Source organism: Cajanus cajan, chromosome 9 (genome assembly GCF_000230855.2).
Source record: "Cajanus cajan strain Asha chromosome 9, NIPB_CcT2T_4, whole genome shotgun sequence".
In the NCBI taxonomy this organism is placed as follows: domain Eukaryota; kingdom Viridiplantae; phylum Streptophyta; class Magnoliopsida; order Fabales; family Fabaceae; genus Cajanus; species Cajanus cajan.
In genome coordinates, this window is record NC_138525.1 from 34,696,673 (window position 1) to 34,714,736 (window position 18,064).

The following is an 18,064-nucleotide window of genomic DNA, read 5'->3' on the forward strand; positions in this document are numbered from 1 at the left end:
TACAGCATGGACAGCAAGCGCACATATAATAACAGCAGTGATTGGTGTTGGAGTGTTGTCTTTGGCTTGGGCCATGGCCCAGTTGGGATGGATAATTGGCATATCCTCAATCTTGCTCTTTGCAATTGTCAATCTCTATACTTCAAATCTTCTAGCAGATTGTTATAGATCACCAGATCCTGTCACTGGCAAGAGGAACTGCACTTACATGGAGGCTGTGAGAATCAACTTAGGTATGTAATTAATTGCCGAATCTCATCTCATGTAATAGCATTAAGCATGTGTTTGAGTAAAATTCTCCACAAGCACTCTTAAAAGAGTAAAATAGAAAGGGAAAGTTAAATAAGTTTTTTTATAAGCTAAAATTAACTTATACAGAAACTATTTTGTAAAAGTTCTCTTTTATTAGTTTCTCCAAAATCTTATTTTTAACTTTTTTATAAACTAGTTTTAGCTTATCAAGAAATTTGTTTTGATTTTTCTTTTCTTTCCTAAAAATATGTTTATGGAGAAAATTTATCCAAACAAATCCTAACTCACTTGACTTCGTGCCCCAAGATGAATTCTAATTGCAATTTTTTTGTCAAACTATTAGGTGGTAAAATGCACATGTTGTGTGCATTTGTCCAGTACAACAGCCTTATTGGGCCAGCAATTGGCTACACAATAACTACAGCTATAAGTGTGGTGTAAGTTCTCTATTTTCTCAACCATAAGTGTAGTGTAAGTGTTGTGTTAGTATAATTTTAGAGTATTTATACTAATATTTCAATTTTTGCAAAATAAAGACAATATTCACAGAAAAAGAAAAAGAACAGCCACAAAAGTAAATCTAATGGCTATTTTTTATGATATTTTCTTAGTAATTTATTATTTTATCTGTAACAAATTATAAATATATAAAAAACACATTTATTTGGTGTCCATTTTTTCAAAGATATTTATGCTCCTATTTTATATTTTAGTTTTTTTCTAACAAATGTATCTCTTAAAAAATGATATAGGAAAAATATATGTATTCGAAGAAAAAATGACTGTTCACCCAATTCAAAGTAAATACCTTTTTTTTTCTTCACATAAGTAGGAAGTGTCTTTTTCACTTTGATTTATGAATAATATTAATATATCAACACTAAAGAAAAAGCTACAACTCGTACGTTTAGATAGTGAATTGTATCACTTTACTTGGTAATTTATTATTTTATTTATGATTATAGAAGGATGACTAGAGACACTATATATTTTACGTGTAGGGTCAATCAAGTCAGTAAGAAAAGGTAATATATTATTATTAAATAAAAAAATTATTTCTATTATAAACCAGTAATTCAATACAATATGTAGTAATATTTTGCGACTTTAATTTTATCATTCAAATTGATTTATTTCATATTTCAGGACAATTCGAAAAACTAATTGTTTCCACCAGAATGGAATCGCATCTTCGTGTCAGTTTTCAACTAATCCATACATGATTGGTCTTGGAATTGTTGAAATATTTTTGTCACAAATCCCCCATTTTCACAAGCTCTCGTGGCTCTCAATCTTAGCTGCAGCCACGTCTTTTGGTTATGCATCAATTGGTGCTGGACTCTCTCTTGCTCTAATCATCCAAGGTTAATTCATCCTTCTTATTCCTTTTCCTTTTAATCTTTTTGAATCATTCATTAAATATGAGTTCTAGGCATAATTTCAGTTTTCGATGTATAAACTGAATAAATCCCAGTTTTCATACCGTTACAAAGAATTGTTTAATATTACTAATTAAATAACCCTACTTATGCTTAAACTTATATTCATGCACACTTACGTACCAGATTTTACATTGCTATCTGTTATAAAAGAGAGAAAAGTAGAGAGAACAAACAAGATAATAAGAGATAGAGAAATGAATCGGATTGATGTATTATCTTTGGCAGTGGACTAACCTATTTATAAGTACATGTGGTAAAAAGGAACAATTACACAATAAATGGAATAATACATAACGGAAATATAAATGGTAATGATTGATAATGAATATTGACATCCACTAATTAAGCCACTAATTATTATTCATAACACTCTTCCTTGGATGTCCAATATTTAGAATATGCCTCGTTAAAACCTTACTAGGAAAAACCCAGTGGGATAAAAACCTAGTGAAAGAAAAAGAGTACATCATTCATAAATATTTATTTCTCCCCCTCATGCATACAATCTTTAAGACAACAGAGTCCAATCTTTTGTATCAACTGTTTAAAAACTTTTCTTGAAAGTGACTTTGTAAAGAGATCTGCTAGGTTGTCACTTGAGCGGACTTGTTGAACATTTATATCACCATTCCTTTGAAGATCATGAGTAAAAAAGAATTTCGGTAGAATATGCTTTGTTATATCTCCCTTTATGTATCGATCTTTCAATTGTGCAATACATGCAGCATTATCTTCATATATAACTGTCGATGTCATTTTTCCAGAAGATAAACCACAAGTTTCCCGTATGTGTTGAATCACAGATTTTAGCCAAACACATTCACGACTTGCCTCATGTAATGCTAAAATTTCAGCATGATTAGATGAAGTGGCTGATATGGTTTGTTTTACATATCGCCATGAAATGTCTGTACCACCACTTATGAACAAATATCCTGTTTGTGATTTACTATTATGAGGATCTGACAAATAATCTGCGTTTGCATAACCATTTAGTTCTAATTTGGGAACATTTTAATATAATAACCTCATATCCATTGTACCTCTAAGATAACGAAGGATTTGTTTAAATCCATTCCAATGTCTTCGTGTAGGTGAAGAACTATATCTTGCTAACAAATTAACAACAAATGTTATATCAGGTCGTGTATAATTAGCAAGGTACATTAGTGCTCCTATAACACTAAGATATGGTACTTCGGGACCAAGTATTTCCTCATCCTTTTCTTGGGGTCTAAATGGATCTTACAACCATGGGAGTGCACAATGGATGTGATTTATCCATATAAAATCTTTTAACAACCTTTGTTATATAAGCTTCTTGATGCACAAGAATTCCATATTCAACTTGCATTCCAAGACAAAACTTTATCCTTCTTAGATCCTTCATTTCAAATTCTTTCTTCAAGCAATTTATTGCCTTTGAAAGCTCTTCAGGAGTTCCAATGATGTTTATGTCATCTACATAAACTATAATTATGGCAAATCAATTTCTAGATCTTTTTATATCCTTCTTGTAACAAGTATTCACTTAGTCGATTATACCACATACGACCTTATTGCTTTAGCCTATATAGGGACTTATTCAATTTGATCGAATAATCTTCTCTAGAAATTGCATCGTCAGGCAAACTAAATCCTTCTGGGAGTTTCATATAAATGTCAACATCAAGAGAGTCATATAAATATGTTGTAACTACATCCATTAGATGTAAATTAAGTTTTTCATGTACAACCAAACTAATTAAATATCGAAAAGTGTTTGCATCCACTACAGGTGAATGTCTCTTCAAAATCAATATCAAGTCTTTGTGAAAAACCTTGAGCAACTAGTCTTGCGTTGTATCTCACAATTTCACCATTGTCATTTCGTTTTTGCACAAAACCCATTTGTATCCAATTGGTTTTACACCTTTTGGTGCACGTAGTACTGGTCCAAAAACTTTTCGCTTAGCAAGCGAGTCTAATTCTGCCTCAATTGCATCTTTCTATTTTGGCCAATCATTTCTTTGTCGACAACCATTAATGGACTTTAGTACTTGATCCTCAATATCATTTATTACATTTAGAGCTATATTATATGCAAACACGTCATCAATATTGACAGTGTTTCAATTTCATCGTATTCCATTCATGACATAATTTATTGAGATCTCTTCATTTTCAATAATTTCAGGTACCTGAGTTTCTTCTAGAACTGAAATATTAGTTATGTCAAAGGAATATTTTTGAGGATTCTTCTAGAACATGATATCAATATTGGTCATTTTGCTTTTTAGCTCCCTTTTTTTTTTATTCGAGGATTCTTATCCTTGAAAATAATTGGTCTACCACGCTTCAGGCGTATTTGTGAATTGTTTGTAGTATTAAATTGTCCAACAAGGACTTCGACTCTTATTAGAGCATTAGCCGCTGATACATATGACTTAGTCACCCTTTTTGGATCTATGAATACATTTGGTAATTGGTTGGCTAGATTTTGCAAATGAATTATCTTTTGAATTTCTAGTTCACATTGTTTTGTACGAGGATCAAAATGAGATAGTGATAATTCATTCCAACTAATATCTTTTTCTAGCTATTTGTGTTCTCCCCCTAATGTTGGGAAGATCAATTCATTAAAATGGCAATCGGAAAACCTAGCCGTAAATAAATCTTCTGTTAATGGTTCAAGATATTTTATTATGGATGGAGATTCATACCCAACATATATTCCCAACCTTCTTTGAGGACCCATTTTGGTTCTTTGAGGGGGGGCAATTGGAACATATACAATACACCCAAAGATTCTCAAATGAGAAATATTAGGTTGCCCACCAAAAACCAACTATAAAGGAGAGAATTTGAGTTTTGATCTCATGAGTAATAGTCTTGCAATTAGTTTTAAACGTTTGATAAATGATTCTGCAAGTCCATTTTGTGTATGAACATGTGCTACTGGATGTTCAATATCAATTCCAATGGATATACAATACTCATTAAAAGCATGAGATGTGAATTCACCAGCATTATCCAAACAAATTTTCTTAATTGGATAATCAGGAAGATGAGCTCTTAATCTAATTAGTTGAGCTAATAATCTCACAAACACCTGGTTGCGAGTTGATAATAGACAAACATGTGACCATCTTGTTAATGCATCAATTAAAACCATAAAATATCTAAATGGTCCACATGGGGGTGTATTGATCCACAAATATCACCTTGTATTCGTTCTAAAAATAAGATAGATTCATTCCCAATTTTTGCTGGTGATAGTCTAGTTATTAACTTTCCTTGGGAACAAGCAATACATGAGAAAATATTTGATTGAAGAATCTTCCGGCTCTTCAATAAATGTCCGCATGAGTTTTCAATTATTTTTCGCATCATGATAGTCCCAAGGTGACCCAATCGATCATGCCAAACCTCAAATTTATTTTGATTTGTAAACTTCTGCTTTACAATAGTGTGTGTTTCAACTGTATTAATATACGTGCAATACAGTCCATAGGAAAAAGCAAATAATTTTTCCAATACTTCCTTTTTATTCAAGTGGATTTTCGTGATGTAAAGATATTCTACATTTCCTTCATTGTTTGTTTCAATAAGAAACTCATTTAAACGAATATCCTTGAAACTCAATAAGTTTTTGTAAGACTTAGAAAAATATAATGCATTTTTAATATGCAATTTCGTGTCTTTCAGTAATAATATATTAACTCTTCTAGAGCCTTCAATTATATTTGTAGTATCATATAACATTAATTTCTCGCATTATTGAATATGAGAAGACAAAAATTAATACATTAGAACATGCACTTCAGGGAATGAAATAATGCTAGTTAAAATGGTCTCTTGCATAAAAAATCTCAATATTTTTTTTTAGTCTTCAAGAGACAATAAACCAACTAAGGATATTTCTTAATCCTTTTTTTTATAAAAAAAAAATTACTACTTCTGGAGCAAAATAGATGTATGAAAAATATAATACATTTTTCAAATTGAGAAATCATTATAAAAATGACATTCTTGTTATGTAACTTTAGACATCAATTTAATATCAAAATCTACACTAATTTTTTTTTTTATATATATCATCTCATGTATATTATCTACAAATAAATGCTTCACACAAATTTTTTTTTTAAAAACATATCTTACTAACACTTTATTTTATCATTTTAGGAAATGAAAGATACAACACAATCATATATTCATTTGGAAAAAAAATCATAACTTGTTTATGTCTTTCGTTATAAAAAAAATATGAATCTTTCTCATTATACATATAAAAAAAATCATTTAATAAAAATATATTTATGTCATTGCTAGGTTGAATTTAAGGAGATAAAAAATAATGCTAAAAATTAGGGAAATTATTCTCCTTATAAATGTTGTATCGAAAAATTAAGGAAATAAACATTGATTATAATTTCATTAAATTCTATATTTTTGTACAAATCACAATCAAATTATAATTCAATGATATCTCCATCAATTAAAATAATAGACGCATAACATTATGAAAATAAATAATATCAATTATATCAATATGATTTGAAACCAAACCCTTTAAGATTCAATAACGTAACACATGAGTTCAATTACATGACAAGTTGCTTATTGCAATCAATTTAATCATGAACAATATCAAATAAACATATGGGAAACTCATAATTTTTTTCAAGAAATCACACAAAACCTAAATAGGCTTGAGGACACGCTTTGCTAGTCATAATTTTTTATAAGTGCCTCAAATGTCATTCAACATTATAATTATGGCATTTACAAAATTATTCTACTTCCGGTGATGACCTCATTTATATAAAGGATCAAATATAATGTAATATATTTATATCAAAATTTTCACTTCTGGTGAAATTTATTTTATTTTTCACTTTTCATATTATTTTCTCACTTCTAGTGAGAAAATTTATTCCTTCAATTTCATTTTTTTCATCATTTTCCCACTTCTGGTAAGAAAAAAAATAAAGTAAAAGAGGCTGAACATTCTTCTTTGATATTGTCTTCTAGACAGATTTCAAAAATGTATAAAAAGTTTCTTTATTTAATAGTGTCTTCAGGACTACTATAATGTCTTCAAGAGTACTTTGATTCATAACAATGTAAACAATACAAATATTTGATAAAATTCTTATTATGAAAAATGAATAGCTAACCTTGAAATATTTGTTTTGAAAAATATGACTTTCTTCACGAAAATTCTTCACAGCTTTCTCTTGTAGTCGTAACACCAATATGTAAAAGACTATCGTGCTGATAACGTGTTATAAAAGAGAGAAAAGTAGAGAGAACAAACAAGATAATAAGAGATAGATAAAAGAATCGGATTGATGTATTATCTTTGGCAATGGACTAACCTATTTATAAGTACATATGGTAAAGGAACAATTACACAATAAATGAAATAATACATAACGGAAATATAAATGGTAATGATTGATAATGAATATTGACATCCACTAATTAAGCCACTAATTATTATTCATAACATTATCCTGATTTTGCCACAATCCTTGGTATATAGCAGATCCAATTATAAGGTATATACTTGATTCTCACATTAAAAGTATAAAATTTTAGGGCGAGTTAATAAAATATTGGGCTCTCTAATTAACTATATATAATAGCTAGTTTTTGTGGTGTAGTTCTCCTAAGTTTCTTACCATTTGGTATCAAGGTCTTTCACCATGTTTCCCAACTACTAACGAGCAGCATGGGAGGTGAAATAAATGGTAGAAATTTAACATCAAAACTAGTTGAGTAAAACAAATTCTTTGAGAATGTCATTTAAAATAAATAATGAAATCAAATGCTAAAATTCTCAACAAATAAAATATGATTTGACACTTCAAAAGGTCATGCAAGTATATAAAAACTACACAACTAAACCATTAACATAAACAAAAATAAACTCCAATCCTAAGTCACAATCCTATCATAACATAACTCAATAGAAAACTGAGGTATTTTTCAACTAAAAACCAAGTTCAATGTACATCATTAGGGATGATGAGGCGAAATGGGAACAGGTAATAACTACTTGTCATTAGTATGAGTATGATCCATTTAGCAAGTACCTATTAATTTTTTATATATACCCATGAGTATCTACAATTATCCATGAATATTTTATAAAATGTAGAGAATTTTAAATAAGAAGGTAAGATGACATCAACCACATGTTACACGAGATGATAATTTTGTGTCATATGTAGAAATTGCAAAATTTCTTATTTTTCAAGGTTTCTCAAACTCACACTTGTCCAACTTATTATACATGAATTGAAACCTAAACTAAGGTTTTTAACTTACTCCTAACTCAGTTATTCAATTAATTTCATTATCAATTAGTCTATTCTAATTGATTTTTGTAACTTACTCATAACTCAGATATTCAATTAATTTCATTATCAATCTATTCGAATTGATTAATTTTAGTGTTCCCATTAGTTCTTACATTAATTAATTACTCCTAATTCTATTAATAGGATTCGAAATCAAACCCTCAAGATTCAATTACACAATACGTGAATTCAAACATAATTTGATTAATTGTTTAGGGTTTAGAATTTCAATCAAGTCAACAAGAACATAACATAGAACCAACATCACATTACAAATTTTGGGATATTCATAACCCTTCAATAGTCACACAACACAGATAAAGGAGATGAAAGACAACCCTACTACCCACAATTACCCATAGTGATTCTCCCAAGGTACTTGTCAATTGGTATTAGAGTCTTCCATCATGTTGTCTAGCTACAAACGAGCGGCATAGGTGGTGACATCGAAATTGTAGTGTTCGCTTGGAACTAGTCAAAGGAGATAGTCCACAACCAGTCCAGGTGCCTGGAGATGTGAAAGTATAGGGTCAAAAGCATGGTGGTGGATGTTATATAAAACTTGCTTACATACATATATAAATTTAAGTGTATTTTTTTTTTTCAAAAAGTTTAAGATATTTATTTAACCCATTAGCTAAAAATGTGATATTCAAATTTGAAGTTTTTGTAGTGCGGTTCTCCTAAGTTCTTATCAATTGGTATCAAAAACTTTCACCATGTCTTCCAATTGTAAATGAGCAATGTGGGTGGTGCGGACGATATTGCAATATTCGTCCAAGACTAGTCGAAGGGGCTAGTGCATCACCACTTACCTGGTGCTAAGGTTGCAGAAGTATGGGGTCAAAAACATGGTGGTTTATATTATATAAAACTTGCTTACATATATATGTAAGTTTAATTTTTTTTAAAAAAAATGTTTAAGATATTTATTTAACTCCTTAGTTAAAAATGTGATTCAAATTTGGACAAATGTACTAAAAAAATTTAGAAGTCATGGTAGACCCACTACAACAAAAATAGGTTTTAAGCAGCAATTTAAAACATGTTACTTAATTATGTATAAATGTTACTAATTTGCTTTAGCAACATATTATCAAATGTTATATATAGTCCATGTTGCTAAAGACTTTTAACAATATTTTTATATAATTAGGCAACATTTTTCAAATGTTAACAAAATAATATTTTTGTTATATTTTAATGATGTTGCCAATATTTTTTTAATTTTATAAAATGATAATTAATTTTAATTTAGATATATTACTATTAATTATTATATTTTTATGCCTCTTAAATTCTTAAGAGTTCTTTGAGAGAAGATCAAAGACATTATTAATCAGTTATCACTTATTATACATAAATTATCAAATTTCATTTATATAAAACATAATTATATGATTATATATACTCTTTATGAGTCATTAATCTATTTATTGCGAGACTTTAATTATGGGTAACAATTAGAGATAAAAGAAATTTATTTTTTTTACTCAATGTGAGACTTTGATTTTGGAAACAATTATAATATCAGTTTTCAAAAAAAATGTTGCAAAATAACTTATGTAAAATTTTTTTACTCGATATGGGACTTTGATTTTAAAAACAATTAGAAAGAATAATATTAAAATAAAAAATGTTACTCTATCTATAATAACATTTAAAAAAAAGTGTTGCAAAATAACCTATTTATTTAATATATAGTAATATTTTAACAAATATAAACAAGAAAATGTTGCTAAAGAATTAAAATCTAATAGTGACCGTATGTTGAGTTACACGAAAATAGAAAAAGAAATTCATTTTATCCACACTTTATGTCGTACACCATCTTTTAAATTGAGAGATCTAATTTTTTTCTTATATTAACGGACATTGAAATTAAATATTTCGAAGTTAAATATGAAGTGCTTTTATAATAGAGTTGGGAGAGCGTGTTCAATTCTAATATTAATTCCTCAAGAGATGGGTCTAGTCATTTTATTCCTAACTTGAAGTAAACTATACTAACTCGTGATATTTGACCATTTCCTTTTTCAACATTTATTAGAATACCTAAAAACTTTGTTTATTTAAATCTATTAAAATTTCACTTAAAAATCTAATCCATCTAATTCATTTAAAAAAAATCTATCAAATCTATTACTTACCAAAATTTTGATGGAATGAATATTCAATCCATCTACGAAAAATAACAATTTAATTTTTTTAAAAAAAATATTTTTGAAATATTTTATGTATCTATTTTTTTAAATTTTTTTTTATAAATCATTATATTTATATATAATATTTTAAATTTTAAATTTTACAATAAATATTTTATATTATAATCTAATGAATTTTGAAAAAGTAGTAGATGAATTATTAACCATCCAAAAATTTAAATGGATGGATTAGTTGTGATTTATTATTTATTTTTATTATAATTGATTGATTGAATGAATTTACATGTAAAATGAATGATATGGATGATGAATAAATGAATTTTTGTTACCCATATAATACATACATGAGTACCAAAATAAAGGCATGAAAGTCTAGTAGATATTATTTATTTCCATTACTAGGAAAAAATGACTATATTTTAAAAATATTGCCATTTTAGCTTCATTAGCCTATGGGTATGGCCATTAATTATTTATTATTAAAATTGAATTCTAATCTTAAGAAAAACAAAATAGACCATCATATAATATAGTGAAAGCAACATGAAAAGGAGTATAGACTCGTGAACAAATACTCTTGAGCCAAATGCATGGACTATTGTTTGAGTTGTATTTGAACATTAAAAAATTGACATCATATATAACATTGTATATAACAAATTTTATATTACTTTTTGTATACGTACATCTCAAAAATATATATATCATAATAATATAAGAAAACAATTTTTGTTAACCCTTTTTTACTGTTCATGAAACATTTTCCATTTCAATCGTGGGGAACATGGTTGGTAACAATCGTGTATACACTACCTTCTTTATATTATGTGCTAAACTTTGTTGTGTTTATAGTAGTTTATGAGGATTTATATTTGGCAAAACAGGGATTGAAGCAGGGAAAGGAAAAGGTACCTCTTTAATGGGGGGAAGCAAAAAACTGAGTCCAATAGACAACTTCTGGAAAATTTTCATTGCACTGGGAAACATTGCACTTGCTAGTTGTTATTCTCAAATTGCCATTGATATTCAGGTATGTATACACAATGAAAGGAGATAATGTGTATTCCGTGTAATCCCCTACCCATTTTGATCCTACATATGTTATTGTCTCTTAGCATATATTATTGAATGGAGGACATAAAATCTATAATCTAAAAAAAGTCTTGAAACCTACTTTAATTATAACCAAAAATAATAATTAGAAAGTACTTGAACTAAGTAGTTTGTAGGTTTAGGTGATTATGCACCCAATATCAACTGCATGCATTATATTATACTTATTATATTATACATTTTCAAGAAAATAAAACATATTTGGACGAGAGGAAAGAAAAATAAAGAAAAAATAAGAATAGAAAAAATGTATATATTTTGTCTGTTTAAGAGAAAATATAAATAAAAGAGAGTGAGTTGTTTTGTAAACATGAAAGGCTGAAAATTTCTTTTATTTATTTTTTTTAATTTCAATTTTGATTTTTTTTCTCCTTTTTTTTCTCACATCTTAACCAAACATGACCTTATGTTCAAATGAGAGGAGATAAAGTAAAAAATAGAGAGAAGAGAAAATAATGCAGTAATCAGAATCTGATATGTTGTAACCAGAATTTGATATTCAGTGATGTTGTAACCAAAAAACAATGTCAGAATATGATATTCTGCATTAGAGAACACAAATAACAATATATTCTTTTATAATTGATTGAAAAGACATAAAAAAAAAAAGTAATTTTAGAACAAAATTTTAACTTTACTTTCTTTTCAATTCAATTGTTGAACTTTCATGTCTCTTTTAGTTTCCTTTCTCTATACTAAACAGGGGTACGATTTTGCCATTACACTTTAAAATGATTTATACTGATATGGGATGAAAAGCAGGATTCTTTGAGATCATCACCACCAGAAAATAAAATAATGAAGATGGCAAATAAAATAGGTATATCCACGATGACATGTCTTTTCTTGGTATGTGCATGCTCTGGCTATGCTGCATTTGGCTCAGAAACACCTGGCAACATCCTATTGAGCTCTGGCTTTAAAGAGCCTTTTTGGCTAATTGACTTGGCTAATGTCTTCATTATTGTGCACTTGGTTGGAGCATATCAGGTTGAAACACATTTCCTTTCATCTTATGACATATTCAAAACATTTTGTTGACATTCATACTTAGAGTGCATTTGGAAAATCCATTTGATTGATGTTAAATGAAAGTTTTACACTTTTTATTAAGTATGCATTGGATTGAGTTTAGTTGGACTAAGCTTATATATCTAAATACACTTACAATCTCTAGATTAAAATTTTGATTTAGGAGGTGTTTCAAAAACAAGAAGGCAATTTATATCTACTAATAAAAGTGACCTATAACATTTTAGTAAATTTTGTAAAGCATATTTAATATTTTTCACTGTAAAACTTATCAAAATATACATTTTTTAATTTATTCTGATCAATTTTATAATTAAGCTTATGATATAAACTCTCATGTAATAGATTTTTATTTAATTATTGATCCTTGCCTTTTGTCAATTGCTTGTTTCAAATATGTTTATTGACCTTGAATGAATAAATTATATGTGGCAGGTTGTTGTGCAACCGATTTTTAGTGGAGTTGAAACATGGGCTAGCCAAAGGTGGCCAAGCTCAAGTTTTGTTAATGGAGAGTACCCGATGAGCATTGGGAAAATGAAGTTGAACCTTAACTTCTTTAGGCTAGTTTGGAGGAGCATGTTTGTGGTGGTAGTGACTGTTTTGGCCATGGCAATGCCCTTTTTCAATGAGATACTTGCCCTTTTGGGGGCCATTGGGTTTTGGCCATTAACTGTATATTTTCCTGTGGAGATGTACATTGTAAGAAAGAAGATAAAAAAAGGAACAACTAGATGGTTTGGACTTAAAACCTTGAGCATGGCTTTCATGTTATTGTCGGTGGCTATAGCATGCGCTGCCATCCATGGGGTGAATCAAAGTCTTCACAAGTACAAGCCCTTCATGTATAAGGAGTAGCTGAAGAGTGTAATGTGCTAACTGTAAAAGTTTGCTTTAGAATAAATGGAGATGAAAAGGAAAAAATTTAAGGTGACGTGTTACTTTTTTTTTTTTTTTCCAGGCTTGTTACTAGTATTTTTAATCCTTTGGATCATAAACTAATCTTATTCATAATACTATGATTAGTGTTGGTTCAAAGATTTTCACACGCAGTGGGAGTAAAACACATTATTCTCTTTTAAGTATATTCTTTTCAAACATATGAGCGCAAGGTGTCTAACCATTATGTCAACCCATCGAATTATTTTAGAGTTTAAAATAAATGCTTTTTAACTTAAAAAGTAAGGTTGTGTTTGAATGAGGTATTTTAAAATTTATAGAATTTAAATTTCTTGAAATTTGAATTATTTTGATTTTAATTTTTATCATTCATTAAATACTTTATTTAATAAATTAATTTAATCTACTTAAATTTTAAATTCGTTGTTTGGAAGGGGAAATTTAATTTTCATCATATGCAAAATTGATGTATATATATACATATATATCATAATTTTAATAATAAACTTTATAAAAACTTAGTCATTTTTAAATATTTAATAATTTAAAAATTTTAAATATCAGACAATATTTAAAAATTAATTTTTTTTAATATTCAATAATTAAAAAATTATTGATACTTTCTATGTCAACATTAAAGGAGAGGAGATAAAGGTAGGAAAAAAAAAAGAGACAAGAAAGAGGAGAGAAGACAACAAGGGATGAAAGGGAGAGAGAGAAAAGAAAGAAATGGAGAGAGAAGAGAGGAAAGGAGTTAAAATGGGGAGAAGGGAAAGAGAGAGCATAAAAATTAGAGAAAAGGCAAAAAAGATTTGATTGTAGGGTGCCTTTAGTAGGAAATCTTTACATATGTCAACCTCGAGGATTAGAAAGACAAATTTAATTATAGGGTTTAGGGACATGAGCTTAGGGTGCGAGATTACCCCTATCGGTGTGAGACTAGGTATGTTGAGGGTAACCAATGATGATTGAGACTAGGTAGGTCAAAAGATTGACCAATTTTTGATGGCTATGTTGGAACCTAAAAAATTATGATCTTGCTCACAGATAGTTTGGACTTCGTTTTGAAAATCTCATTAGTTTAGAAATGCTTGAGAACTTGACTAATCCTTCACTAATGGTTTTTGAAAAGGTTCGAAGGAATCATCACCAATAGTTTACTCAAAATATCAAAAAAAAAAAGAAAAGGTTTTCAAAAATTAATAAAGACCTTTATAGCTAGAATTAAGTTCGGGGGTCTATTACGCGTGGAGAAGGTATTAGGCACCCCACAACACCCTAATTTGGTATCCTACGATGAATTTAGCATAATAAACATAATTAAATATTTACCCATTTTATTATGCACACATTTAATTTATATTATATGTTATTTACAGGATAAAAATACCTATTATCTACATGATTATTTTTTTATTTATTGCATATAAGAAAAATAAATAAGACAATAAATAAAATAATAAATAAAAGAATGAAAAATAATAAGTAAAGACAATAAATAGAAGAGAAGAAATCAAAACCTCTGAAGCAAGACTTTTATAAGGAAATCTTCCCAAATACCTGTGAGGCGCGTTTTAGTAGCCGTCCGCTCTACAAAAAGCCTCACTATAACTCAGAAATATATAGAGAGGCGAGGAACTATGCAGCTTGAGTTATGTCTATTCCCTTAGCCAAACGGTTTCTTATATAGCCATCCAGGAGGCAAAAACATAAAAGAGTTGTCCGATGTGGGACTTAATCCTTTAGATTTCTTAGAAGTGGGACTAAATATACAAAAAAAAATAATCATGTTTTAGGCATTGTGCGGGATCTCTAGAGAACTCATTAACCGTTGGATCGTGCTGGTTTTTTTATGGTACCCTCTCGAGATATTTATATTTAAATTCAACAGTCGGATCTTCGAAATTAGGTCTGTAGCAAGAGATACTATCAGAGCTAAAACGTTGTTTGGTATAAGAATCCTCTTTTCTAGCTGTTGTACGGGGCCTCTAGAGAATTCATTAATTGTTGGATCATGCTAAATTTTTTGATGATATATTCTCAATACAGTTATCTTTAATATCAACGATTGGATCGTCAAAATTTGGTCTATAGCAAGATATACTATTAGAACAAAAATGTTGTCCAACGTAAAGCTCTTCTCCTTTTTCTGAAAAAGGGAACAACCATTCCCAAGCTAGAAATGACCGTTATAGCCCATAAACTTACACATAAAATGGGCCGTTGTAATGGGTCATTCCTAACTAGGGTTATAGGTCAATTTTATGGCTTGGAATGACTCATTATGGTTTGGGAACGATCGTTCCATGTGTAAAGTTAGCTTTTGAGTTTCTAGGCTTTTTCTTGAGTTGTTCCGGTCTGTTTCAATGCTTTATTGGACACTTAAGGGTTGCTCGTGTCATCCTAATAGCCTTTTGCGCTTAATAATGGCAGCCTGAAAGAAATCTGGTGTCTATAGTTGCCCCTCTTCACTTATCTTTTGGATGGCTAGATATTGCCTTTGAAAGGCAAGTAAAGACGTAGACATTTTTTCCAGATCCTCTCTTCTTGTCTTCACATCAACGCTCCACATTGCTTCCTTCGACTAGATGGGTTTTCCTGTGTCCTTGCTCTTTGGAATAGTAGGATGTCGGGATCACATTTTCCAGAGATGGGCAAGGATGGAAAAATGTACCTTCTAAACCTTTGGCTTTGTGTTAATGCTCCATGTCACCTCTCTTGTCTAGGGGTCAATCTCTGATACCAATTGAAGTTTAGTGGAAAACACATAGAAGGGGAGTTGAATGTGTGTGTGAACGAAGGATTTTTGAAAACTGTTTTCGCAAAGGTTCTTCTTTTCGTTAGAAAATAATATTTCAACTCCGTAAGGAGAATGCAAGATTGGTTAAAAAGAACTTTGCATCTGAAGATCTATCGTTTGTTCGAAAAATGATTTTCTCAGTCAAACAAATATAATTTGGTCCAAATATTGTTTAGAAAATAGATAGTAGTAGACTAAGTTTTTTAGGGAATAAGTCAATGTTAGTAAAACGTTTCTAAATCAAATAATAATGCACATAGTTTTTATACTGGTTCACTTGTTCTGAGCTACGTCCAGTCTCCTTCAACTGAAGGGTTCCACTAATCATAATGGATTACAAGTATTCTTAACCACTTCTAGTTCTTCAACCTCACTTGCTGACGCTAATATTCTTAAACCACTTCTAGTTTTCCAAGTATTCTTAATCACTCCTGGTTCGTCAACTTCACTTGCTGACGCTAGTATTCTTAAACCACTTCTAGTTCTACAAGAATTTTTTGCTAGCCTCTTCAGGCTTTTACAGATGATAAGAGTTTTGAATGTGTTTGTAACTCTCACAGAGAGAATTAAATGGTTTCAACACTCACTAAGGTTTTCAACCCTAGTTTTACAAAAACCTGTTTAGAGTGTGTATGTAACTCTCATTGTAACGCCATGGAAATACCGAGCTATTTGGTATATATATACTTTATGTATATATATATATATATGTATGTATGTATATGTTGCTTATATGGATTTGGATTGGATTATGGAGGTGTGAATTTGAAATGTACTTATCTTTGTGCATGTTATATAATTATGTGGTTTTGATTAGTTGTTTGGACATGGTAGTGATTGCAGTATGGAACGAGATATCGTTATTTTGAGGTGTTTATATAGGCATGTGTACGCATGAGTGTGGTGAATGATGCATTGTACACCATTATACTGAATTGATACTGAAAGGGAAAGACTGATCACCTTCCTTCTCATCTTAGTTAAGTGAAGTATTATGGCATGCAACTCATTATTCCAAGAATATGTATATAAATGTGATGTTTGTTTGCATGTTAATACATGTTTCATTTCATATGGTGGTGAGTTGTGAGTAATGCATGGAAAGAAATAGGATGGGTAGGAGATTGAAGGATAAGAACATAAGATAAATCTGGTCTTTCTGAGTAAATTTGAGGTTGGTTTAGAGCTTAGGAAGTTGAAATACTGCAAGGAATAGGATATTTAAGGTGAATAGGTGCTAAGGGTGAAATTTCAAAATTTTGGAAAATGGCTATATATAGGGACTTAAGACTGGAGGGTCTCATTTTGTCAAACAAAGACAGTTTCAAGAGAGAGAATCTGGTCCGTGTCGCAACCTGAAAATTTTTGATCTCGCGACATATAGTTTAGACATCCTTTTAAAGATCTCATCAATTAAGGAATGCCCGGACACTAGACTAATCCTTAATTAACGGTTTTGAAAAATGAGTTCATGGAGTCGCCACCAATGTTTTACTCAAAATATTGGAAAAAGAAAAGGTTTTTAAAAATCTAATAATGTCCTTGATAACCAGAATTGGGTTCGGGGGTCAATTACGTGTAGGGAAGGTATTAAGCACCCCTACAGCGCCCTTAATTGGTACCCTATGATAAAGTTAATGAGATAAGAATTAATAAATTAAATATTAGATCCCCTTTTATTGATGACTATTTACATGCTTGAAATTTAAATTAAACAATTGATTCTAAAATATCACATGATTGCTTTTATTAAAACAATACTTATCAAAAACAAAAATAAAAGAGAGAGAAGAAGATTGATTGAAATACCTCGTAGCAAGCTTTGTTAAATCTTTTGATATGAAAATTATAGGTGCTTTGTGGCAACCTTTCACACTACAATATGCCTCACAAAACTCAAGAAATACAATAGGAAAGAGAGAGAGAAATTTCGAGCTCTAAGGAGTCTTGGAGGAAATTTTTGAGGTCCTGAGAACTGTGCCCGAGATTTTTATTTATAGGCATCAGATG

The 18,064-nt window shown here is 29.7% G+C and overlaps 1 protein-coding gene and 1 pseudogene across 1 annotated transcript; both read left to right on the forward strand.

Moving 5' to 3' along the window:
* The first annotated feature begins 258 nt into the window (after positions 1–258).
* On the forward strand, positions 259–12,573 carry LOC109792354 (amino acid permease 8). Its single transcript, XM_083063961.1, has 4 exons — positions 259–689; positions 1,399–1,616; positions 11,094–11,239; positions 12,085–12,573. Exons 1-4 carry the CDS (start codon positions 559–561, stop codon positions 12,361–12,363), a joined length of 774 nt encoding a protein of 257 aa, XP_082920087.1. The 5' UTR covers positions 259–558; the 3' UTR covers positions 12,364–12,573.
* A 303-nt stretch (positions 12,574–12,876) lies between these two features.
* Positions 12,877–13,212, forward strand: LOC145952090 (amino acid permease 3 pseudogene; annotated as a pseudogene).
* The last annotated feature ends 4,852 nt before the right edge of the window (positions 13,213–18,064 follow it).